The sequence below is a fragment of the Salvelinus fontinalis genome, chromosome 38 (genome assembly GCF_029448725.1).
Source record: "Salvelinus fontinalis isolate EN_2023a chromosome 38, ASM2944872v1, whole genome shotgun sequence".
In the NCBI taxonomy this organism is placed as follows: Eukaryota; Metazoa; Chordata; class Actinopteri; order Salmoniformes; family Salmonidae; genus Salvelinus; species Salvelinus fontinalis.
In genome coordinates, this window is record NC_074702.1 from 23,355,614 (window position 1) to 23,382,733 (window position 27,120).

The 27,120-nt window shown below is 43.3% G+C and overlaps 2 protein-coding genes across 4 annotated transcripts in view; both read right to left on the reverse strand.

Annotated features, from left to right (window-relative positions):
* Positions 1–3,672, reverse strand: part of LOC129837830 (myotubularin-related protein 11-like) — a 31,624-nt gene extending 27,952 nt beyond the window's left edge. The window contains exon 1 of one of the 3 annotated variants that reach the window (XM_055904292.1): positions 3,415–3,672. Coding sequence is in view for 2 of the 3 variants with exons in the window: in XM_055904290.1 (XP_055760265.1) it covers positions 1,796–1,852 (57 nt within the window). In the remaining variant the exon portion in view is untranslated. Of the gene's footprint in view, positions 1–1,795; positions 2,289–3,414 lie in introns of those variants that run through there. The other 2 variants (XM_055904290.1, XM_055904291.1) reach the window with 2 other exon arrangements.
* Positions 3,673–4,249: 577 nt separating this feature from the next.
* Positions 4,250–27,120, reverse strand: part of LOC129837828 (OTU domain-containing protein 7B-like) — a 34,096-nt gene continuing 11,225 nt past the window's right edge. Inside the window, exons 2-12 of the mRNA XM_055904289.1 lie at positions 18,985–19,203; positions 18,376–18,558; positions 16,320–16,547; positions 16,027–16,128; positions 15,499–15,626; positions 15,289–15,395; positions 14,944–15,071; positions 14,662–14,811; positions 13,263–13,377; positions 10,380–10,458; positions 4,250–9,474 (exon numbers count right to left, since the gene is read on the reverse strand). Of these exons, the coding sequence (XP_055760264.1) occupies positions 8,023–9,474; positions 10,380–10,458; positions 13,263–13,377; positions 14,662–14,811; positions 14,944–15,071; positions 15,289–15,395; positions 15,499–15,626; positions 16,027–16,128; positions 16,320–16,547; positions 18,376–18,558; positions 18,985–19,069 (2,757 nt within the window). The 5' untranslated portion in view covers positions 19,070–19,203 and the 3' untranslated portion in view covers positions 4,250–8,022. The remainder of the gene's footprint in view (positions 9,475–10,379; positions 10,459–13,262; positions 13,378–14,661; positions 14,812–14,943; positions 15,072–15,288; positions 15,396–15,498; positions 15,627–16,026; positions 16,129–16,319; positions 16,548–18,375; positions 18,559–18,984; positions 19,204–27,120) is intronic.

Sequence of the window (27,120 nt, forward strand, 5' to 3'; positions counted from 1 at the left end):
ACAAATGTAATTTAGTTCAGTATTGGGGTGCTGTAGCCTACTTATTAAATACAAAATGAGAGCGACAAAGGTTTCAGATCCATAGACAACTCATTCCTAATTTCTATTCAGTGCGTTTCTAAACCTCAACACGTTAGTGGAAGTGAAACCAGAGTGTGTAGGTGTATAATATTCAGGACATCACCATATGTTTCTCTACAGCCACATTGCAACCTTTTATTTAAGATGGCTAAAATAAACTGCCGTCTCTGTTAGGCACTTATATTCATAATCAAATTCAAAACCTCCTGCTCCTCAGGCTGTCGTTGCCATGGCAACGGTCAGATGTTGCACTAACCACCCCCACTCCACATGTGAGCAGAAATGCCTGAGGGTGGAGTTGAGGCATCTGTTATCGTTTCCCCCTGCGGCTTCTCAAAATAACCATGGAGGAAGAGCTAAGCAGCACAGGGCGCACGAGCATAAAATTAAAAATTCGAAAGAAATATCTAGGCTATGACATAAACCATCAATGTAATAAGCAGTCCACCAATTTTCCCCAAGGTTCTTCGATTTAGATTGGTTTTAATTGTATTGGGCTTATAGACATGTCCCTCGCCCCGAATGTGCTCACATAGACACAGTCTTCCATGTAATGATGTCCAAAACTCTTGTCTCTCTTGTAAAGGAGGCAGCAATGCAGATTTACAAAGACTTTTCCAAAGATGGGCGTGACAAAGCATGTTGACTGACATACTGTAGGTAAAAGGTTGATCCCTTTGTGGTGGTATAACAGAGTTGAAGGCATCAACAGTGTAGACAGACCCATCCAGAGCTACACCACTGTTCTGTGCAACAACAAAACATTCAAGGCCACAACACATGATGAAAGATCTCAGAAATAAACCTGAATGTTAAGAAACCACAGGTCTCTCTGCGGTTCATATATATATGCGCCTTTAGTGATAAACTGTGTGATGGTAGCAGCTTCCTGGATGATTGCTTCCTGGCCACCCAAGCTCAGAATCACATGAGGTGCTGCTGAAGAGTAGTTTGGAGTGGTTTAAAAAAATAAATAACTGGCATCTCTCTATGCATGATGATCCAAGGTCTTTAATATGTAGGCTAATCCCACTTGACGAAGTCAATTCATATTCCCACATTTCATTCTTGTCATATAATACTGTACAGTATGCAACTGTACACTATGTGCCTGTAGTGTTTACGTTTTGGTTTAGTCCTCCATCAGCTCCAAAATGTTATTTTTTCTCTCTAAATACATATGAACCATATGGGCATTCATAGCACATGCCATCATTTGGTATGGATAATAATTCATACAATCCAAGCAGGAAAAATTCATCAGTGCACACGTGCTGCCTGCCTCTTTACCGTATAGAAACATTGTACATAAAACAAAGAATGCTACGATGAACAGCTTGTATTTGTTGCTGTACAAAAGGAAAACAACCCCCTCAGTCCCAGACAGTAAGAACAAAAGGCCTTCAGTCTGTCTGTGGAATGTAGGTTATCAAACCATTAAACCGTTTCCACAAGTAATACGTCTTAAAATGTTTCATAGAATTCGATACAATGTGTCCAACTTATTCGACAATGTAACTAACCATTCTGAACACAGCAAAATATCTAGGTGGAATCTACACTCTACATCTGTGTATATAGTCCACCAATGATGGAAGAAAGTATTTCAGTTTATTATTCTCATTGGTACCGAAAAAGTTCAGCCAGGGCAAGCTAACTTTCAGAATATGAAGAAAATAAAACAGAATATTAAAACATTGCGTCGAAAGCCTACCTTTATATCTGGAACCATTTGTCTCACTTTGAACGTGGTTTTGGATCCCGTTAACATTTTGACGTCCAATATCCAACTCTCCCGGCACGAACTACAGAAAGTAAGCTATCAGACTTTAGTTCATTTCAATTTTTCCGATGGCGAGAAGAAAAAATGCCTTTAATCGCTCCATGTCTTTTTCAGGAAAACATAAGAAACGGTCCACTTTCTTCGAATGTCAGCGAGACCATGCATCACCGGTTTCGAGAACAGAGGTGGTCTCTGAATTAGAAACTAATTTCGTTTCTTTCACGTTTATCATTGCCGAAAGCATCCATGTATGTATGCTACTGTGTAGAGCACGCCCCGCATAAATGTACCGCCTGTCAGGAATATTTGCTTATAGTTGTCAGTCACTGATATGGGAAAGAATTGTAAACCTCTCTCTGCTTGTCCCTCTTGCGTTCCATTTGTTGTTTCCCTCGCCATAGTTAAAATGACACACACCAGTGAAAAAAAGCAAGTGCAGTAGAGCCTCTTAAAGGGCCAGAAGTGTAAAAAGCATCTAATAGGAACCCTTTTTTTTTTTACCAGTAGTGTGTTCTTCACTAATGGTCCTGCAAATTAAGCCACAAGGTGTGCATGTTCGGTTCCATCCTGCACTACACCGTATTCAGGTAATTAAGGTATTGGTTAATTGAATGTGTCAATAGCACTGGGACTAAAGCAGTTCAGTTCTTCAGGACCATGAAGAACGCTGTGGTGACATTTTGAATTTGGGGTTTAGGAAAGGTGACCGTATGTAGAGCTTTTGAAGTAAGCCTAGTTTTATGGAAATCTTGATGGTTCAAATGGGCCAATTAATAGGTTGTTGAATACAGGCCTATACACAAATGCACAGATATTTCTAAATACAAGTGTTTTGCCTCCAATGCTAATATGTCATTTGTAATTGACAAACTGATTTGCTGAAATTAGAACTTTCGAAAACCACCTGAAGCTCAGAAATAAAAACGTGATATCTTCCAGGGGTGTCAAACTCATTCCACGGAGGGCCTAGTGTCTGCAGGTTTTTGGTTTTTCCTTTCAATAAAGCCCTAGACAACCAGGTGTGGGGAGTTCCTAACTAATTAGTGATGTTAATTCATCAATCAAGTACAAGGGAGGAGCGAAAACCCGCAGACACTCGGCCCTCCGTGGAATGAGTTTGACACCTGTGTCTTAGACTATCAGTCTCATATAGATACTTATCAGCCGCATGATACCATTTTACAGGATCATACATGCTTATAAAATAGTTGTAAATCATTATACCCATGTTACTAAAGCAGAATGAGTTGGATGCTGCATTTGTAGTATTCTGTAAAATGGCATTGTCACTAAGTGTTCAACTTCTCGCCTACCTTGAGAATTTCAAACAAGAATGGAAGCAACGATGTAAACATAAGAAAAATGCCATGAGGATGACTAAGCTTAAAGAGCACAGAAGCAATAAAATCAATATTTCAAAATCTACATAAATTAACAGTACCAGCATACAACTACATACAAAATAAAAGCCCTAAAAAAAAGGTACACATTTGTAGGCGTTAGTCTTATTAATCTTAACAAAGGCAAGTGATGGATGAGTGATACAGTACCTGCAGTTGATCCTTTGATAAATGATGAGCGTCTGAGGAATGGCTGCTCTGTCATCGGAACTGACAATGTAGAAAGGTAGTACTGCAGTAATGCAGACAGATGCTATTGGAAGAATATTCCAGTGGGAATGTACTGCATAAATTCCTTTCGATGAGCAAATAGAAATTCTAAATGGATGAAGTACAGTCTGTCCCTCCTAACAGACAGGTAGGGAGACCGTGTCCTTGTGAACGAGCTATAAATCCAAATCTCGTTCTACCACATGGGACCCTATTCAATATTAAATAAGGGTCTCCAATTTCTCTAATACATAGAACAGCTTCAGACAGTGTCGGCTGCCTCATCTGGGTGAAAGTTTACGTCTGTGTAAAGCTGTAATAAGTTGTTTCTAATATGTAAAATTAAGTCTCTCTTGCTTGGCTGATTTGAGTGTTTCAACAGTTGATAATTGGACAATATAATCCAATAGTTTTGAACATTTATATCCACTGGCTGGCATCAGATGTAGATGAATCGATGTACAAATTGTTAGAGTCAATGTAATCTCAGTTAACCCAGAACTAAAATCTGGTGTCATTTGGTCAGATGATCGATAAATGTACTGGACTATGGTACCATTTATGTTTACGTCGTCTGGCCACGAATGATTAGAAATCAATGGTGTCACAATTACATCCTCCTTAGATCAAGATAATACCAATTCTCACCTTTCATCCAACATTATTGTACATCCAATGAGCACATTGAAAAACAGACTATCCCTTTTCTGTACATCTCTGGAATACCTACCATACATTTGTAACCCCCCCCCCAAAAAAACAGTCAGAAACGGAGTAAAACTTTTGGGATTGCCATCATGTTGAAATACAATGAGAATTTATTCAAACAGTGCAACATTTTTTTTTGTAAAAATTTAAATCAGATGTTCTTTCCATCCAGATTGCACTGTCACAGCCTCTCCTCTCCAAACATGAAAAGATGAAGATAAAACAAACAGGTCAGAAAACCAGGACTGCTCAAATCAGCTCAAAATAATGCACAAATTTGGTTAAACGGATAGTCATTTACATGCAACAGTTCCAGTCCCATGCAACTAAAGTATCCCAGGTTCATGTTGCTGATGACTATTCTGTCCCATAGAAATGAGAGAAAATGTACAATATAAAAATAATGGGTCAGTTACTTAGTATTACAAATTCAAAGCCATCTTATTCCGAGAGAGGGATTGCAGCAAGAGCATAGGTTGAAAACATCAACAATCAAGTATTGAATCATTGCTGTAATGTGTTAGCATTGCATGGATTGGTGGTGAGATTTTTTTTTTTTAAATGAACACTTAAAATTCAAATAAAAACAAACAAATAAAAGCCAGTCTGTTTGACACGTAAGAAAGAACATACTAAAAGTTCAACTAAACATTCCAAAAGGAAGCTTCTGAAAAAAATAATCTCACTATAAATATATATTCTCAAATCATATCGTCAGGTCAGCAAGGAGGAAACTACTTTGCTAATGAGAAACCTTTGAGTTTAGGAGGCTCTTTTGTGATCAACCTTGACAACCAAACTGTCCATTTTGGTGAATACTGACTCCTCCATACACCCAGGCTATTACAAGCTTATCTTCCACTAATTTTAGTATCCGTCAATATAGATTATCTTTAAAAACATTGTAAAACATTGGGTTTACAAAAATAACTTGAACATATACAACCTCACTGTCATTTGTTTTTTATACAAAAATGTTTGCAGTCTAAGTCAAATGTTCAAGATGTTGTCTGTAAGCCATCCAATGTTGTTGATGTAAGCAAATATTATTACATTGGAAGGAGAGGAGACAGCTCGCATACACCCGTTTCTTAGTTAGCCATCATCTTTTCATTAAAGATGACCTGTTTGTGCCTTATGAGCTGCAATTTTTTGTTGCAAAATGGTTTCATACAGCGTAAGCGCACAAACACACGCACACACCCCACGTCACACAGAAATATTGTTTGGGATATAGCTTAATGGTTTTGTGGGGAATGGTTGGTTCCAATTCAAGATGCCCATGCCACCTCGAAGTCATGGAGCATCCCTTAAAGGGTGACTATTTTGAGCCGCATGTTTGAACTACCTCTCAAAAGACAAACATTACTTAAAAAGAGAGAGAAGAGTCCCTCAACCTTGGCAATCATTTTTTTATTTTTATAAACTCAAATCTTAGTACCCTTAAATTGTTCTCTTTTGTATTTTTGGTTTAGGGCATGGAAACTTCCAGGAACATTGAATACAAATACAAGAGCGCCATCCATTGGGTAAGGCAGTGAATTGCATACAGATATTCTCTCCCTATTGTGCTTCAAGTGAAAAGAGTTTATAGAGTCAGGAAGATTGGTCTTCCTCATGATTCTACATGGCTCATTGGTAATAACACGGCTTGGATGAGAAAGTGTTAATACATTGGTGATGAGAAAAACAAATCAATTCCTAATCTGCAAATCATTGAGTGTAACACAAGACCAAAACGGTATCTAAAAAATGTGATATGTTCCAAACTCCAGAATTATTATTTATATATATATTTTTTTTTTACATTTGATCTCTAAATCACTTTGTTATGATCTTCGAACAATGACTCCATGTCTGGGTGCAAAATGAAAATAATTAAAAACAGGGGCTTTACACTGAGTAGGGTACAAAAATACCAGAAGAGAAACTGCAGCAAAAACGAGTATTGTACACCTGATGCACATTTTGTAAAACATACAAACAAGATTGTAATGCCACAAGGACAAGAGACTGAAAAAGGCAACTAGGAAATAGAGTTAAACCACAATACTGGCACCAAAAGGCTGTTCCCATGGTAACTGAATCCTTAGCGAAGGGGTTCTAGCCCATGCATCTGCCCTCCTGCAAGTAGAGGTGGCAGTGTCTACAGTTCTGACATGACCTAAGGACAACATAACAGTCAGATACCTTCAAAACGGTAACAAAATATCTACGGACATTAGGAAAGTGCTTGAATTTGTGCAGAAAGAGGTTAAGCGACAGGTGTCAGTCACTTGTTTGGAATCAACACAATGCCTTCAATTAGGACTTGAAGGGGAGTTGGGTTAAACAATCCAACTTGTTTTTAATCGTATCAATGGGGTGTCCATGTCAGGAATTTGGGGTTTGCCATAAGTAGGTATTCATGAAAAGTTTTGAATATTTAGGCTAAAGTAACACAGCCCTATGGACAAGATTCCATAAAATACCTGTTACCTTTCTCAGCCACAAGAGAAGCAGAGACTAATTGACAGTTACAATGTTACAATGGACAGTGTCTTTTTCAATCAAAATGTGAACGTTCATCAGTTTAGCATGTACTGATTACCTTGAGGTCTTGAGCTGAACATGCGAGGGGAGTTGGTTTTGAATGCCGGTTTAGTAGTGTTGGATGACCCTAAACGTACCAGCATATTATTGAAATGCCTCATTTTCATGATGGATATAAAATGACAAAAACAAGCCAGGAACAGTAAGATTCGAGCAACCTTACTAAAAACTGTATATTAGCCATTCGGGAATATCTACCGCAGTACTCCGCCATGTATGTTCTATAATTGATACTGGGAGACATCTAAAAATGGTAGAAGTTTAAAAATGTACTTGACTGATATCTGGACACAGTGGTGAATTTAGATTGGATGGCTACTTTGCCATAAAAGGCATCTTAAGGATGGATAGGGCTATCTGTTTGCCTGTTTATATTTGAGATGAACTTGTATAGAGGGGGCCTGTTGCATTCTGGAATGTTAGCAGCACCATTGAAGCAAACAGAACAGCAAATACTGTAACATAATACTGTAGTTTCAATTTGCATTACAAGAGCGAGGACCAACGCAAAAGAAACCCAACTACTCATCAGGAAAGAGCACGGTTCATTCCCAAGTCATACATGAGCACCCGGTAACAGTAATGTCTTAGGCTAGTTCGTCTGCATACATCTCTAACCCTCTGGTTGAATAGACAAGACATCGAAGGACTGATTCATATGTTAATATACCACCAATTTACAGGGCCAAATATAGGTCGTCTCCACATATGGAGAAGAGTGATAATCAAGAAGTTTCTGGTTGTGCTCGTGCAGTGTTAGTTTGTGTGTGTAATGTGAATGTCAGTGTGCGTGTATCGCCTGCCGTATACATTCTCTCCACCAGGAGGAGACAGTTGCAAGGCAACGAGGGGACAAAGTGGAGGAGAGCCTGCAGTTCTCACACACACACACACACACACACACACACACACACACACACACACACACACACACACACACACACACACACACACACACACACACACACACACACACTGCATAAGAGCCACAGCAAATGTAAGAGATGTGCACAGTCCTATTGTCTAACGCTCGCCGCAGCGGCCGCCAGCCACAGCCCCCTTCTCGCCAGTCTCTGAAGTCACTGTACTGATCCTGTTCAGGACGCTCTCAACACACAGTGTTGCCTTTAGAGAAGGAAGTGATGCGATGAGAGGGCCAGGCTCTGTATCGTCCTATAGCAAGAAATCTCATCCATCAGTTTCCTTGTGGTTGGTGGCCACAAAGCCAGTTCTGGTCAGTCCATCTGTTCAGAACCTGTGGATGGCTGGCTCCGTCTCCCTCTTCAGCTCCTCTCGGTAGCAGCAGGAGCAGTAGTTGCCCGTCTCGGGGTGTCCGTAGTAGTTGCAGCTGGGCGTCCGGCAGCGGCTGGACAGGCCTCCGGCGCTGCCCAGGGAGTAGTGCCTGACCGGGAGAGGCCCGCTGCGAGGAACATCCAGGCCGGAGCGCACGTCCCGGAATCCGTTAGTGTAGCCCCCGCCTACAGGCTCTGAGGTGGGGTAGTCTGGAGGGTCGTGCTCGGGGAGGTATGAGGGTGCGAAAGAGGGGATGAGGCGAAAGGGGCTGAGGGGTGCCTGCGGGGGGTGGTACTGGGGGTGAGGGGGGCCCTGCGCCATGGGGCAGTGGCGGGGGAGGGTGGCGTAGGAGGGCAGACCGGGATAAGACGAGGCTGGGGAGCCGCCTGCAAGCTGGCGCCGCGTCTCCATGTAGCCGTGCATGTGTGGGTGCTGAGTGAGCGGGGCCGGGGAGGGGGGCTGGTCCATGAAGGTTGGCCGGGGGATGGGCACCACGCCGGAGTAGAGTGAGGGGTTGAATGAGGACGACTTGAGGTTGCTGAAGTTGGGCGGTGAGCTCTCAGCCGGCTCCTCTTTCGGTTCATAGGTGCGGTAGCCCACCTCTGTGCCTGCCGTTGCCTCCTTCTTCGGCTGCTGGACGCCGTTGGTGCTTCCTTTCCGCTCTGCCTCTCGCCGCTGCTGCTCCTGCTCTACCCGGAAGCGCTCTTCAGCGTCAGACAGATAGCGCTGGATCATCTCCTCCTGGAAGGGCTGGCGGTTGCTGGTGGTGAGCAGGCCAGCGAAGATGAACTTCCTCTCGCCCTGCATGGCCGCCCGCAGGATGCCCAGGCTCGCCTTTACGTCGGCACTGTACTTATACGGGTCACTCTCGCTGCTGCCGCCGCCCGTGCCATTCTGACGCTCACTTCCCGACGACGGCGAGCACTTCCCAGAGTCCTCAGAAGCGTGGGCCGAAGGCGAGCTGTCCTTGCTGCCCTTCCGCCCCCTCAGCGAACCTTTCTTCTCTGTGCCCTCCTGCTTGGCCCCGCTGCCTCCTGCATTCTTCCCCGTCATCAGCCCGCCCACGTTCTTTTTAAGCTTGCTGCCCAGGCTCTTGCCGAAGCTGCCCAGCTTGTTGGCCACAGAGTCAGCCCTCTTCTTGTCTTTGTCTTTCTCCTTCTTGGGCTTTTCCTTTCCCCCCATACCCGTCGTCAATGTTACCGAGCTGTTACTGGACGAGCTGGAGGAAGAGGAGCTGTTCTTAGTCGACACACCTCCACCTGCGCTGGCCGCCCCTGCAGTCGTCATTGCATCACCGTTGGAGCTGCTGCTGACCGACTCCTTGTCGGATTCTCCTGAGTCGGGAGGGGTGCGGGCGTCCTCTCCTGCAGAGGCGGTGGGGGACTCGGGCTGAGCCAAAGGTGCCTGCTGAAAGAACAGACACACCGATGATGAATTATAGAGAAATAAAAAAAGAAACAGGGAGCGGGTGTGAGTGTGAGTGATGCAGAGAGCAACAGAGAGATTAAGAGCAGGAGTGAGAGGTGCAGATGACTCGGTTCAGGAAGCTTCTTTGCCATTTCTATAGATTCTATTGGAAAATATACATGCTATAATTGTAGAGGGTGGAACCTACAATGAAGATAATGATGACACCAGTTCACACAATGGACAGTTATAAAAACGGTCCTCTCTGCCAAGCCCCATAACCGTGACAACCGAAGATCTAAAGGTAACACCAACGTCATCGTTTTTATTGGAAAGTCAGAGAATACCTCAGCTCTTCAACAGCGATCCTATTGCTACTTCTCACTAGAGGTTAACGGTGAAATTGCCATGAGGTTGATATCCTTTCTAACTCACAGCATTAGATTGGAATGCACGAAAAGGCCATTCAAACTATTTAGTGTGACGTCATTTTGTGTGTGGTTTGTTTTCAACATGGGGTTTGTGAAGCAGAGGGAATGACTACCGACTAGAACAAAACAGAAAATTACAACCCACATAATACCAGAAACCCGCACAGTTATGTAACACAGTAAATAGCTTATCTACATATCTCTCATATAATCTTTTCATTTCAATTTAACCATCCATTACAACATGCTAAAAACGTAACCAGGTAAGTAAGATATGATCCAAGCTTCACATTCACAATCAATTTAGAGGGGGTGTTCAGGTATGCTATTGTTACAAAATGACCTGCAACCAGGGCTGAATCCAAACCGACAACTCAAATGGTCCCTTAGTCTCCCATTGACATCAATGCATGACTGAGGGAAGTGTGTTAAGAGTTAGGATTCCCCCTTAGCGAATGAGAACACGAAAGATACCTCACAGGGCAGGGGCAGCCAGGTAACAGTCATGTAGCTGTGTAGCAGCTGGAGCTTTGCCTCCAGGGACAGGGTCACACTGAGGGAGGAAGACAGACAGGTCAAAGTTCAAAACGGAGGGTGAAATCACCTTGTCGTGCCCCTAACAGTAACACCATGTTGGGTGAAACATTTAGAGAAAAGGCTGCTTCCCAGAATATTACATGCATCATTTAGAGAAAGGGAAATAAGAACTAGGCTACATAAGTGATGTCTGGAAACATGACAGTTATTCAAACTAGGCTAATGGCGTGGCATCTGTTCAAGTCTTGAGGCCCAAGCGGCTCACTTGAAACTATGTAACCTTTGATAATGGATAAATACTGTGTCAGAAATGTAGCCAACATGAATGCATAATTGTGTAGAACTGAAATTCTAATTCCCCATACAAATCTTTCTATAATCCATTTTCAGGCAAACTATGTACAGTGCCTTCAGAAAGTGTTCATACCCCTTGAATTATTCCACATTTTGTTGTGTTTCAGCCTAAATTTAAAATGGATTAAATAATCTCACCCATCCACACACAATACCTCAATGGTATACCCCACGTTTTTAGAAATGTTTGCTAATTTATTGAAAATGAAATCTCATTTACGTAAAGTATTCACACCCGAGTCAATACATGTTAGAATCACCTTTGGCAGTGATTACATCCGTGAGTCTTTCTGGGTAGGTCTCTAAGAGCCTTGCACACCTGGATTGTACAATATTTGCACATTTTATTTTTTTATTCTTCAAGCTCTGTCAAGTTGATTGTTGATCATTGATAGACAGCCTTTTTCAAGTCTTGCCATAGATATTCAAGCTGATTTAAGTCAAAACTGTAACTTGGTCACTCAGGAACATTCAATGTCATCTTGGTAAGCAGCTCCAGTGTATATTTGGCCTTGTGTTTTAGGTTATTGTCCTGCTAAAAGGTGAATTTGTCTACCAGTGTCTGTTGGAAAGCAAACTGAAGCAGGTTTTCCTCTAGGATTTTGTCTGTGCTTAGCTCCATTCCGTTTCTTTTTATACTAAAAAACTCAACAGTCCTTGCTGAATACAAGCATACCCATAACAGGATGGAGCCACCACCATGCGTGAAAATATGAAGAGCGGTACTCAGTGATGTGTTGTTGGATTTGCCCCAAACATAATTCTTCGAATTCAGGACATAAAGTTCATTTCTTTGTAGTTTTACTTTAGTGCCTTATTGTAAACAGGATGAATGTTTTGTAATATTTGTATTCTATATAGGCATCCTTCTTTTCACTCTGCCATTTAGTTTAGAATAGGGGAGTAGTGCTGAGAAATTAAATTCAAGTTATTTTTTGTTTTTTTTAAAAGAACTAATCGTGTTGTTGGTTAAATTATTTTAAATCCATTTTTCCCCGTGAGCTCAATGCACACATTGCCGTTTCTCTAGAGATAAATCCAATCCAGCCTGAACTGTGCGATGTAGTAGTGAGTTGTAGTTTCCAGCAGACAAATATTTTACATATTTTGGAACTTAAAATAACTACAATTAACTACAATGACCATAATCCATTGCGCATCTAATTTTCCGGTCTTTCTTTTACGCCTGCTACAGAAGACACACAAATGTTTGATCGTGATGGGACATAGAAAGCAGCTGTTGCTTCGCTAGTTATCTCTACCTGAAAATACAGCAGTCATAAAATTATGCCATAAAAGTATGCCTTTGAAGAACTAAAACAAATTGGGATTTTGTCAGAAAGCAGCGCTACAGAGATGAGGACTTGGAATGAATTAAAGCCATAAAACAAATGTAATATACACAACTGAAATATTAATAAAGTAATGTGAATAAATGATAAGCAGTAATGGACAGTCCACTACCATCATGTGACTTTAATTCATTGTTATTATTCGGTGTTACAGCTTTCAACCCAAATAATCAAAACGTGATTCTTTTTTTATAATCAAACCAAAACGACCTAAAAAGCACCAATCGCTCAGCACTATTGTGGAGTAACTACAATGTTGTTGATCCGTCCTCAGTTCTATCAAAGCCATTAAACTTTAACCGTTTTAAAAAGTCCCCATTGGCCTCCTAGTGAAATCCCTGAGCGGTTTCCTTCTTCTCTGGCATCGGAGTTAGGAAGGCTGCGTGTATCTTAGTCACTGGGTGTATTGACACACCTTCCAAGTGTAATTAATAACTTCACCATGCTCAAAGGGGTATTCAATGTCTGCCTCTTTTTTTATAAAAAAAAAAAAAAAATGTATCTACCATTAGGCGCTCTTCTTTGCGAGGCATTGGAAAACCTCCCTGGTCTTTGTGGTTGAATATGTGTTTGAAATTCACTGCTCGACTAAGAGACCTTAAAGATAATTGTTTGTGTGGGGTACAGAGATGAGGTAGTCATTCAAAAATCATGTTAAACACTATTATTGCATTTTTCCTCCTGAACTTATTTAGGGTTGTCATAACAAAGGGGTTGAATACTTACTGGCCGAAGACATTTCAGCTTTAAAAAAAATGTAATTAGTAAACATTTCTACAAACACAATTCTACTACAAAATGTGGAAAAAGTCAAGGAGTGTGAATGCTTTCTGAAGGCACTGTATTAATTCCATTGAAGTTATTTTTGTACACCATTCCTGTTGAAACACAGCAGCAAATCTTAATCCTGTGGAATAAATATCCACTTATTTTTATTTCGGGCTATTTCTGTATTCCCCCTTGTTCCAATCATAGAGCTAATCTCACTAATTTCTCTAATCTGGAGCAGGGGTCAATACAGGATATTAGGTCCTATGAGGACAAAGTGACTACGTGTGTGTTTTTGGAGGGGGTAATGCAGACCCAATTTGAAGTGCAATGAGTCGGATCATACCTTGCCAACATGACATTGTCCGTGTCATCCTTGCCCCATTCCCAGTCCTTCCCAGGATCCACTGCAAAGTGTACAGGCAGCATTTTGTGTTCTGAGTCAGTGAGAGGGATCACAACTGTGGGGGAGAGGGAGCAAAAATGTTCAAAGTAAAATTAAAAGCATTCTTCAATCCAGCAATTGTCATTCAACTGATGCAAAGTACTAATTAAAGAGGGACCGCTCTGGGTTCGCCCCCAGGCTCTGTCGCAGCCAGCCGCGACCGGGAGGTCCGTGGGGCGACGCACAATTGGGCTAGCGTCGTCCGGGTTAGGGAGGGTTTGGCCGGTAGGGATTTCCTTGTCTCATCGCGCTCCAGCGACTCCTGTGGCGGGCTGGGCGCAGTGCGCGCTAACCAAGGGGGCCAGGTGCACGGTGTTTCCTCTGACACATTGGTGCGGCTGGCTTCCGGGTTGGAGGCGCGCTGTGTTAAAGAAGCAGTGCGGCTTGGTTGGGTTGTGCTTCGGAGGACGCATGGCTTTCGACCTTCGTCTCTCCCGAGCCCGTACGGGAGTTGTAGCGATGAGACAAGATAGTAATTACTAGCGATTGGATACCACGAAAAATTGGGGAGAAAAGGGGATAAAATGTATTTATTAAAAAAATAAATAAAAAAAAAAAAAGGCCAATTTCTCCTCAGTCTTCCTTGCCTCATTAAGAACACAACTGAAAAGACTAGATTCGTGTCTTGGAGGCGTACTTTGATGTTGGTCATGGGGTGAGTTCGTAAACACTGGCAATCTACTCCGATTAGTACTCTGGTTTGAGACCCAGAGTGCAGAATAATTGATGAATTTACAAATGACATACACCCAGTTGACATGTTTCAGTAAAGACTGGCTAAAAATGTTTTACTGTTTTTATTGTTACAGTCATTAACCCTTCTTGATAAGAGAACAGTCTAACCAGCTTTTCTAGGGTGAGTAAAATGGTCAGAGGGAGGTGTTCTCTCATTTGTGTCTGGAAGTAGCTAACAAGCTAGCCAACTTCTGCGTCAGTGTTTGACTGATGTTGTGAGATCAGAATGCTACTCTTCAGTCGGAGCGTCAAGTGAGTGATACTTTACAAACAAACACTGTGTCAGTCAAGGGAATTACTTGAAACCAAAACCGAACCTTCAAATATTACAAAGAAATCAAAATGTGACAGGTACTCCTAATCTCAGACCTTTTCATTTTAGAAAAACACTGAAGTCTAAAAAAAATTGTTTTTACACATTAGTCAATTTTGGGACTATGATTGATGTGCAGTTGCTCTAATTTCCACTTTGATGAGGTGCAGTCTATTCAAGTGGTCCACTTCACTATGAGACGTGTTGGTTGTGTTGTAATAGGTAGTTAAAAGGATGGACACGTAACATTACCTTGCTCTTTCGAGCCGTCCTTCTGCTCCATGGAGACGAGGGCAGAGAAGTGGGCCTGGTCGTACGCCAGCACTAAGGGCGAGCGATGGCACTTGGCAGCTGGCACCTCCAGGGGCAGATAGATCCCTCCAAATGGGATGGGGGCAAAAGCTGGTGAGGGAAGGGAGGAAGAGAATAACATTCAGCATAAAACATCACAATCAGTTACAACACTAAAGTTCATAAAGCATAGCTTATGGATGTAAGGCAGCCAAATTGGTATATCAAAATGTGTCTTCCTACCCTCTCCTCCAGAGTCCCTGAGCATGGTGTCTGCCACCACTACTATGGGCCTCCTCAGGACATGGGCCAGGACGAACACGTGGAACTCCTCCAGACTCTCGTACACAGGCTCCTCTGAAGACTCCGTCCTGCACATAGGAAACAAACGAGGTCAGATCAGGAAACACGCAGGAAGTGACATAGGTAGCCACTATCTAACATTTTCCTCTTACTATCTTAGTCTTTGTTCCAAAACAGAGGCTCATGATGGGCCGTAACTCCATGTGGCATGCCTCACACTTAATATAATAGTATACATACTTAACATAAATAATGCGTGCGAGAGGTGTCCGAGACAGGTCTTACCCATTGCTGCCATTGGTGCTGTAGTGTATCCTAGGTTCACTGGAGGCCAGTTTTAGCAGCTCATTCCACTCTTTCTGCCACTCCTCCTCTGTGTACACCAGACCAGACTGTGGACACACACACACTTCAATACACTGAAATGGAAGTTTGGACTGTAAACAATCCCTTAGGACTAAGTTTCACATGGATCCATCCTAGTGAATCCCCCACCTCTTTGTTCTGCATGGTCTGCTGCCACCTCCACCTGCGTCTCAGCGACTCCCTCTCCTGGCCGTGGTCCATCAGTGCATACAGAGACTTCCGCAGCATCAGGTCGCGGTCATGAAAGCCCCACATACCTGCAAGGCCGTACAAGCACATAATATACACAACACCATCCCAAAGAAAGGAAAAGCAGTGGTTATATCCAAACCTTACTCTAGGCAAAAGGCAAGTTGTTTGATGTGGGAGTTGTGTTCTTAATTAGCCTAGTGTGCCATTATGGGCTGTAGCTTCAGGAATATCACAAATAAAGCCCAATTCCTAAGGATGGATTACAAGGCATTTTAGCTGCAATGCTTACACCTCAATTGGGTCCTAATTAATTGCTCTGGGCTAAGCCTCTCCAGTAGGACACTGCCGCTTAGCTATAATGTGTACCACAATTATTCAAGGGCTTACTTCAGCTAACAATGAAGCTTTCATCATTGATTGGCATAGCAGAGATTTGGATCTTGTTTTAAAGGCTATGACACTCACCCAATGACGCTGCATGTAACAGGCAGTTTCCGTCCCCACTCGTCGCCAATGGCAATAGACTCTGACAGTTAGGTCCCACCCGTGTCCACCAATTGAGTCGGCCTTAACGTAAACAGAACAGACACTCGCGGTTTCATTCACACTAAAAACTATTTAGCACGCACGTCTTGTACTGAGAATCTATGGTGTAGACGGTCATCTACACGACACAATGAACAAGATTGCTTCAGAAGTGAATAAAGTCATTTATTTGTAATTGGTGGCAGCAGTGGAACCCGTGCAGTTAAACTCACCGGCGTGCTCTAAGGCCACCATCATAGATTGCTCGATGAGGTCCCTCTCGATGAAGCCGCGAAAGTCGTCCCGGTACACGGTGAGGTCGGGCAGCTGGAATGTGCACAGAGGCGTGTCCAGAAGGGGCTCACTACTACAGTTGCCCGTACTGGAGACGTGTGACCGCGCAAGGGACACGATGGTAGAGCTGGCATGGGAGATGCCTCTCGATAGACGCTTCTCTGTGGCTGCAGAGGGAAGTATCACAAAAGAGAAAGAGGAGTTTAAGTTAGTTGTGGGAAGGGGTAGGAAAGAGAAATTTGACAAGGAAAGTATACAAGGAAGGCTGACTTGATAGAATTTACAAAAAATAAAAAGTGAACTAACAAAACAAAAGGAGAGGGTTCTAGTTTATCACAATGAGGAGAACAAGAGGACAACAGATAAGTGGTTGTAAATAAGTGACATTATGCCCAAAATACACTGCTCAAAAAAATAAAGGGAACACTTAAATAACACAATGTAACTCCAAGTCAATCACACTTCTGTGAAATCAAACTGTCCACTTAGGAAGCAACACTGATTGACAATAAATTTCACATGCTGTTGTGCAAATGGAATAGACAAAAGGTGGAAATTATAGGCAATTAGCAAGACACCCCCCAAAACAGGAGTGATTCTGCAGGTGGTGACCATAGACCACTTCTCAGTTCCTATGCTTCCCGGCTGATGTTTTGGTCACTTTTGAATGCTGGCGGTGCTCTCACTCTAGTGGTAGCATGAGACGGAGTCTACAACCCACACAAGTGGCTCAGGTAGTGCAGTTCATCCAGTATGGCATATCAATGCGAACTGTGGCAAAAAGGTTTGCTGTGTCTGTCAGCGTAGTGTCCAGAGCATGCAGGCGCAACCAGGAGACAGGCCAGTACATCAGGAGACGTGGAGGAGGCCGTAGGAGGGCAACAACCCAGCAGCAGGACCGCTACCTCAGCCTTTGTGCAAGGAGGTGCACTGCCAGCGCCCTGCAAAATGACCTCCAGCAGGCCACAAATGTGCATGTGTCTGCTCAAACGGTCAGAAACAGACTCAATGAGGGTGGTATGAGGGCCCGATGTCCACAGTTGGGGGTTGTGCTTACAGCCCAACACCGTGCAGGACGTTTGGCATTTGCCAGAGAACACCAAGATTGGCAAATTCGCCACTGGCGCCCTGTGCTCTTCACAGATGAAAGCAGGTTCACACTGAGCACATGAGCACGTGACAGACGTGACAGAGTCTGGAGACGCCGTGGAGAACGTTCTGCTGCCTGCAACATCCTCCAGCATGACCGGTTTGGCGATGGGTCAGTCATGGTGTGGGGTGGCATTTCTTTGTGGGGCCGCACAGCCCTCCATGTGCTCGCCAGAGTTAGCCTGACTGCCATTAGGTACCGAGATGAGATCCTCAGACCCCTTGTGAGACCATATGCTGACACATGCACATTTGTGGCCTGCTGGAGGTCATTTTTCAGTGCTCTGGCAGTGCACCTCCATGCACTAAGGCGGAGGTACCGGTCCTGCTGCTGGGTTGTTGCCCTCCTACGGCCTCCTCCACGTCTCCTGATGTACTGGCCTGTCTCCTGGTAGCGCCTGCATGCTCTGGACACTACGCTGACAGACACAGCAAACCTTTTTGCCACAGTTCGCATTGATGTGCCATCCTGGATGAACTGCACTACCTGAGCCACTTGTGTGGGTTGTAGACTCTGTCTCATGCTACCACTAGAGTGAGAGCACCGCCAGCATTCAAAAGTGACCAAAACATCAACCAGGAAGCATAGGAACTGAGAAGTGGTCTGTGGTCACCACCTGCAGAATCACTCCTGTTTTGGGGGGTGTCTTGCTAATTGCCTATAATTTCCACCTTTTGTCTATTCCATTTGCACAACAGCATGTAAAATTTATTGTCAATCAGTGTTGCTTCCTAAGTGGACAGTTTGATTTCACAGAAGTGTGATTGACTTGGAGTTACATTGTGTTGTTTAAGTGTTCCCTTTATTTTTTTGAGCAGTGTATATATATATATTTTTTTACTTACCATTGTTCTCACCTTGCAGCACCTCCTCTTGACGGTGCAGAAGGGGCCGCCCCACCCTGGCCATCTCCTTCTCCGGGGCTGGGTACGTCCTCTCCTCAGCAAAAGAGTATGACAGGTTCCCAGCATGCACTTGTCGCAGCTGTTCAAAGTCACTGAGGGCAGCGTTGAGATCCCAGTTCTTCCCTGCAAATGGAAAGGACAAGTCAAACCCGACCGAAAAAGCCAACGCATTCTATTAAAAGTCAGATCCACTCAACAGTCATTAGTTTAAAGATTTACCATATGTCAACAGAACCATAGCGACTGTTATGTAAAGGCCACTGACACATTCCGTTGCTTGAGTAAATATTAGAATTTTGAGCACGTCTTGTCTCTCACCACCATATAGCTACTGCAGTGCATTACATTTTGAACCCATATTCTTACCTGCAACTTGTGCTGCTGCTAGGCAACAAGAGTTGAGTCTCTTCTGGATTTAACGTCCTCCTTTTACATGATAGCTTACCTAACCAACAGCTCTAACTGGGAGGTGCACTGCTCAATTTATACCCCTCACTAGCAGTTGACCATAAAACCATCTATTTTACCCCAGAATGCCTTGCAACTCACCCTCTAGCAGGTCTCTGGCTAGTCCTGGTTCGGCTCCAGTGGAACGGACAAAGTCGGACAGGACTGCGTCCATATCCAAGGTCATGTGATCATGAATTTACAGGGCGGCATCAGGGTAGAAGAAAAAAAAACAGGGGATCCGCCCTCCCCGACAAGACCACTGGACCAAGGGGAAGGGGGAGAGGGGCTCTTCAACTTGCCTTACACGTCCAGCCAAACCTAAATAGAATCAAAAAGAAGCAAAACGGATGAAAATGTAAAGCTGAATTGGCATCAAACTATGATCCATTTGTACAGCAGGCAGGTACTGTGGAATTTAATGTTATAGGGCCAGGAAAAATTATTCAAGTGTGTTAAATGTAATCTTAACAGCTAACACACACAAAAAAAGATGGAACATAACCCCACTGACCCTTTCATAGTGCCTATGTGGAAGCCTGTTTTGGTAAAGAGCAACATCTGTGGAAAAACATTTTCCAGTTGACCCCTCTGCCTGGCCACGTCTCACTCACCCATGACCACAGTTGTGGTAGGCTGCAAATTACACAAAGGTGTTCACATTTGCATTGAATCATGGTAACAAGATAACATGTTGGGATGACGCAGATGGGTCTGTTTTCTACCTACACAGCACACTCCTAATAGCACACTCCTAATAGCTGTGCTATTGTGCATAGCCGCAGATTCAGTTAACTGGCCGTCACTCCTATCACGATGGGCAATAAAGAATGCTTTACAAAAAGCATCACAGAAAAATGCCCATTGCAAAAAGTACTAGCATTGAATTAGGGAACCTTGACAGCTCAATTATAAATTTGGCAAACATTTAAGGCCAGACATAAGACAGAAAAGCTCTACACAAGGACATTATTGAACTCCCCTTCAGTTGGAGGCGAGCCTTCCCTTTAAGAAACCATTCCATTCTGACTTTAAAACATGGCTCAGTCAGTGAACCCCCAAACTACAGGGCACAAAGAAGTCTCAAATAATGACCAGGGTTTAGAAAAAGTCCAAAACTACAGCAATCCATGGGCAATAAAAATCACATTACTGAAAAGAGGCATAGCTGGATCAGGCAAAATGTCATGTTACTATGGTAACAGTGATAGGTTTTCAGTGTAGCAAACAGCAATGATGACCCCCAATCGAGACTGGGGAACAATACATTTTCTACAGATGGGCTATTGAAAGGAGAGATGCAGAGGGCAATCGATACAAGTGCAAGGATGACTGGAAATGTCCCTGACAGAAATAAGATGGGCTTCTAGTGTCAACATCTCAGTCCATAAGGTAGCCTAGTGTTTGGCTGCAGCACTGTGCCAATATGTGACCTATAATACATTTAGCAAATATATAAAACACAACATGCAAACTGTTGGTCCCATGTTTCATGAGCTGAAAAGAAAATCCCAGAAAAGTTCCATATAAAAACCTTATTTCTCTAAGATTTTATGCACAAATTTGTTTACTTCGCTGTTTGTGAGCATTTCTCCTTAGCCAAGATAATCCATCCACCCGACAGGTGTGGCATATCAAGAACATAATGCCACACACTCAAGTTGAGGGAGCGTGCAATTAGCATGCTGACCGCAGGAATGTCCACAAGAGCTGTTGCCTGAGAATTTAATGTTAATTTCTCTACCATAAGCAGCTTCCAATGTCGTTTTAGAAAATTTGGCAGTATGTCCAGCCAGCCTAACAACCGCAGGACCTCCACATTTGGCTTCTTCACCTGCGGGATCACCTGACGGGGGTGCTGAAGAGTATTTCTGTCTGTAATAATGCCATTTTTTGGGGGGGGAAACAAATTCTGATTGACTGGGCCTGGCTCCCCCCATGGTTGCACCCCTGCCCAGTCATGTGAAATCCATAGATTAGGGCCAAATGTATTTATTTTCAATTGTCTGCTTTCCTTATATGACCTGTAACTCTGTAAAACCTTTGAAATGTTTGCATGTTGTGTTTATATTTTTGTTCAGTATAGATATCTGAATTGAGATTAAGCTCTCTTTGAGCATACACTGCCTAAAGCAGTAATTCAAATTCCTTTGGTACCCTAGTGTACATCTTAGTCTAAAACCCCATTTCCCTTCTATCCTCCTAAATGGTCAAATGTTCCACCTCTCATGTTATGTTATGAATTTGAGATACTGAAGTTCAAGCTTCAAGCTGTGACTGGACTACTATCCTTGTTACCTGCAGTCATCTAGCCCCGCCCATGCCTCAGTGAACTCTTCACCTCCACACCTGATGAATCACTTTTTTCTTACACCCATCCCTCTCTCGCTCTCTTGACCCACCCTCACTCGCTCTCCCTCCTTACAACAAAGGCACACTGGCAGGCAAGATAAGGCAACAGGACAAAAGGTCTTTCTAAACCAGAGAATTTCCAGTGCCCTCTTTCCAAATTCGGCCACAAAAAGAAAGAAAGAAAAAGACTTCTCTGCAGGGTCTCCAACACACGTGCGGTGTAGCAATTCACTGATGTTCACATACACACATCACCGCTATGTTCACATCTCTTGTAATAGTCTTTTCCCAAAGCCGCTGTAACACACAGCTAGAAGCTGTGGATAGGGGCCAGCCTACCCTTCAAAAAAAACTATACAGTGCCTTCGGAAAATATTCAGACCCCTTGACTTTCCACATTTTTGCTTCGTTACAGCCTTATTCTAAAATCGATTTTAAAAAATGTATTTCTCAATCTACACACAATCCCCAATAATTACAAACCAAAACCAGGTTTTTAGAAATGTTTGCTAATGTATAAAAAATATTAAACTGAAATATCACATTAACATAAGTATTCAGACCCTTTACTCAGCACTTGGCAGCGATTACAGCATTGAGTCTTCTTGGTATGACGCTACAAGCTTAGCACACATGTATTTTGGGAGTATCTAACACTTCTCTGCAGATCCTCTCAAGCTCTCAGATTGAATGGGAAGAGTTGCTGCACAGCTATTTTCAGCTCTCTCCAGAAATGTTCGATCGGGTTCAAGTCCGGGCTCTGGCTACTCAAGCCACTTCTGCATTGTCTTGGCTGTGTGCTTAGGGTCATTGTCCTGTTGGAAGTTGAACCTTCGCCCCAGTCAGAGGTCCTGAGCGCTCTGGAGCAGGTTTTCATCAAGGATCTCTGTATTTTGCTCGGTTCATCTTTGCCTCGATTCTGATCTCCCAGTCCGTGCCACTGAAAAATATCCCCACAGCATGATGCTGCCACCACCATGATGCACTGTAGGGATTGTGCCATGTTTCCTCCAGACGTAACGCTTGGCATTCATGACAAAGACATCAATCTTGGTTTCATCAAACCAGAGAATGTTGTTTCTCATGGTCTGAGAGTCTTTAGGTGCGTTTTGACAACTAAAAGCAGGTTTTCATGTGCCTTTTAGAGCAGCCACTCTACCATAAAGGCCTGATTTGTGGAGGGCTACAGAGATGGTTGTCCTTCTGGAAGATTTTCCCATCTGCACAGAGGAACTCTGGAGCTCTGTCAGAATGACCATCGGATTCTTGGTCACCTCCCTGACCAAGGCCCTTCTCCCCTGACTGCTCAGTTTGGCTGGGCGACCAGCTCTAGGAAGAGTCTTGATAGTTCCAAACTTCTTCCATTTAAGAATGATGGAGGCCACTGTGTTCTTGTGGATCTTCAATGCTGCAGACATTTTTTGGTACCCTTCCCCAGATCTGTGCCTCGACACAATCCTGGCTCAGAGCTCTATGGACAATTTCTTCATCATCATGGCTTGGTTTTTGCTCTGACATGCACTGTCAACTTTGGGATCTTATATATAGTCAGGTGTGTGCCCTTCCAAATCTATAGAATTTATCACAGGTGGACTCCAAGTTGTAGAAACATCAAGGATAATCAATGGAAACAAGATGCACCTGAGCTCAATTTCAAGTCTCATAGCAAAGGGGCTGAATACTTATGTAAATAAACTATTCTAAAAATCTGTTTTCACTTTGTCATCATGGGGTATTTTGAGTGGATTGCTGAGGATTTTTTTTGTATGTGATACATTCTAGAATAAGGCTTTAACATAGGAAAATGTGGAAAAAGGGGTCTGAATACTCTCAGAAGGCACCGTTGACAAGAGGCTGTGTGAGTATCCTCAGCATTCAAAAGAGACAGGTGTTGAGTTGAGTGGACAAGTACTTCTGGCCCTGGAGGTAGGTCAGTGTTTACACTAGTGAGAGAAGCAGAAGCCAGCAACACAATATCTTCCTAGGCCCTGGCCTCCATACAAAGCCTCTTGTTGTGTTGACTTTACTGCATCTCATAAAGATAACTTTATGACCTGATTCATTTAAGAAACACTATTACACCTACTGCTGGGAGTTGAGCAAACTAAGTCCTACAAATAATGATGTATCAACGGACAAGCTAGTGCCAATGCCTGCTGGTAATGTGTCGCTCTGTGGACAGAATGTATGCTAACAGACCAGTGAAAGGACTTTGTTATTCCCAGCCTCTAACATCAGCCATTCCTGTGGACGCACTCAGCTTCTGACGCATCAACCAGCAGGAGTTCCTGACAATGGGGTGAGGTGAGGGCCACAAAACTAGGGAAGGGTCCACTAAATTATTAGTTGACAGCTGCTAGGGGTGATAAATCAACAAAGACAACAAATTAATGTCAATGTTGTGTCTGCAAATATTGACAGCAACGTAAGCGATCCGGGGTTGAAACTGTCAGAATTTCCCAAAAATAGTTTCCATCAAGTTTAGGTTTTGTGAGAGACACCTAAGCGATGGCCTGACTAGCATAATGGCCCTGTTGCCAGCACAGAGCAGTCAGTTGTGTGTGCAGGCCGGCCAGGCTTTTGTCTAAAAGGTTACATAATGGGAGCTGCTGCTAGCACGTGGGTGCTGAGCCTGGGAGAGGCCTGGATCACTGAAGCAGACATGGAGAGGTCACCATGGCCTGCTGCAGCCATTGTGTGGGCCCGTGGAAGATTCATGGAGGTAAACAATGGATGGAGCGACAACCTCCATTACAGTATAGGCTTCCAGCAGTGAAACAACTGCAGGCTAACCAAAACAGAGAAGTCTAATTTAAGCATGTGAAGAACAGGCCTACTGCAAGTGATTTAGGAGAAGCGAGAGTTGAGTGTAAGCACAATCAATGCGGTGCTAATCTGACTTGGGCTAACAGGTTAGTACAAAGTTAAAATGTCAGCAACCCAGAACCTCTGGCCAGCTACTCCATTAGGTTCTGGGTGGAGGGCGGGGAGATGTTGGACTAGTGTGAGAAGCGGATCCTGTTTGGTAGCTTCCCACCCCAACCTCACTCTCTCGGTCTGCAAGCCTATGGGCCAAATATACCCTCCTGTTCCGAAATTCTAAATATGGTATTGTCTGGTGTAGGTGAACCCCTTCAAATCGTAATTCTTCCAAAGAAACCGTTTCACAAAACAACCGCAACAGAAGAATTGTTCCACACTATCCGTCATATCCCAGTCTCCTGACAGACATTTTAATGTTTTTTTATTGTCACAAGAGACTAGTAGAAACCTAAAAATCAAACACTGAATCAATTGAAAATAGAAAAAAGGATAGTGCTGCCTGCCACAATTTGAATGATAAATTGGACCCAAAAGGGGCATGGCCTGAAATCATGACACTAAATGATTAGTCACTGAAACAGCGGAGGCCTCCTTGGCATGTAGTTTGGGGCCATGTTGGTCTAACACATAGCTACAGAACCTGGGGTGGTGAGCCAGCTAAAACCAGAGAGCTGCTACCACAGCAGCTGAGAGAGCCACAGAAGAATACTAGTGATATCATTCTGAACAGGAATAGGTATATAGAACCACTGCATAAAACTGAGTCAGATATGATAGGAAGTAATCTAGCCTAAGATAAATGTTTAGCACAACAAGACCGAGAGACAAGGCTATAGGCTACTTAAGGGCGGGATTGCTCCAAATGCTTTGTCATGTCACATTGTGCATTCATGTAAGGTCACTCAATATGCCCTACATTACTTAAGTAGGCTTACACCAAGCCCTATATGCGTTTTTTGAACCCGCTCCACTATAGGCCCAGCACTTAGAAAACCTTACCTAGAGGCCTACATGACATCCTGCTCCAACTTCCATCAAGCCTGGACAATAAATGAAGTCCAGCTGTACCAGGCACTCTCATGATAAATCTGCATAGCCTGTTGTATTGCACAGGGGTAGTATGAAGTCCACAAGGCAGTCATAAACTGGTAGGTCTACTGATAAGATGGATGCACAGGTCTGGAATGACTGATATTTCAGAATTTGTGACCTCTGCCAACCCTTTACATAGCCGTACTCAGAACCTCATTAAGCAAAAAGACCCCATTTAAGACTACTATTAAAGGGAGTTCAACTTCCTGATTTGGCTTTGTTTAGCGACTTGGTCATTACATGCAACGGCCATGACTGAAGCCAAAGTAGAGTTGTCTTGGGGGGTGGTTTAATGTGGGTGTTTTCCCACGTGGCAAGCGTTTGTACATAACTTAAAACAGTTTAACCAGGTCGTGTCTTGAAGTTGCCTAGGCTAGTTAGTGCTAGCCAACTTATTTAGTCAATAAGCAGGCTGGTGTGAACTGTGGCAATGTTGGTTTGACATTGGCTAGCCCATCTCTGGGGCTAGTTATGCAACATCAATAGATTACACAATGTAAATGGGACAATATTTTCATGTTGCACATCTTTTAGTTGTCTCATTTAATGCCTCAATATTTGTATATGCATTTTTATACAAAGTTAATTTGAGGTTAAGTCATTGAAATTGGGAGCTACTGACATTTTTAAATAATTGTCCCACGTAGGCCTACGTTATTAATGTCAAACCAAATTGACCATGGGCATTACGAATGGTGCTCGAGCAGCTACGCGTTCCTAATTGATGATTGCTTGGGTGCTGCCAGCTGTGTACAGGATTGAAATAAACTCAACCCAAGGAAAACTGTTACAGTACCCTTTATTCCGTGACATACAATGTTTTCCTTTAAAATCTCAGTTTTGGACCAGACTGACTTTATGACCAAATGAAAATTAGCTTTTTAGGGGCAGTCACTTTTTAAAGTGAGCCCTCTATGCATCCTTACAAAATGAGAGTGATCTGCACTTCCAGTGAAGGGGGAGCAGGGTTGTTGGCTGTCACTAGTACACAGCAGAAGGACTTGCCATTTCATGTTTAGCCCACTAAGTCATTCATCATGTGAAACATGAACCTCACTTTCCAGTCGAGAGGGAGAGTAGCTAGAGCCTGAGGCCCAATATGAAAACGGTAAGGCTTGCCACTGTACCTGAAGATACTCAACAGGCTTTACAATAATATCGTTCCATTGTCATCAACATATAGCCTAAAGGCAGCATTTTCCAAAGATGGACAATTGGGTTGTTCTATTCCCATTTCTTGCTCAGTCAGGACAAGATGATGGATGACCACATCTCTAAATGAATCAGTTCTATTTTAGTTTAATGAAAGTTTCCCTGTGATCTCAGTGAGGGTGTAACACCCTCGCACCACTGCTAAAATCATATGAGTGATGATATAGAAGGGCTGATAAGACAACCGAGGCTGTGTGAGTTGCGTCAGCGATGATAAATGTTGCCCAGTGGTAGGCCCATACCTCTGGGCTGGAGGAAAGGTGGAGAGGGGTTAGGAAATGGCACAGTAGTCCGAGGCACAGCAGCTCAGAGATGGTCATAAACGCTGGAACAACAGCTTAAGCTATTTGGTTTGACTGATTTATGAACTTTATGAAGTTGCATACTAGACCGTCGACTATAATCAAATAAGCTACTACCGTACATGGAAAACGTTTAGCGCATTTAAGGCTAGCCTAATCATTGAAATAATTCTGATTAACCACAGATTTAAAATAAATAATAATAATAATCTTATGAGTGCAATAGCCCCAAGCCTTCCTGGTTTTGTACTAATAGTCCCTCATTCTGAGCAAGTCAAATGTGCCAGGGATCAGTCAGAAATAGGATCAAGAGATCAGAAAGTGACTAACAGAGTACAGACACTTCACAACTTGAGGAAGTCAAACAGTGTGGTGATTACTGACTGAAGCGGAGCCCACTAGCTCATTACATAACTGCACCGCTACGTCTGAGGAGGCCGAGCTTGTCTGGCGGCGG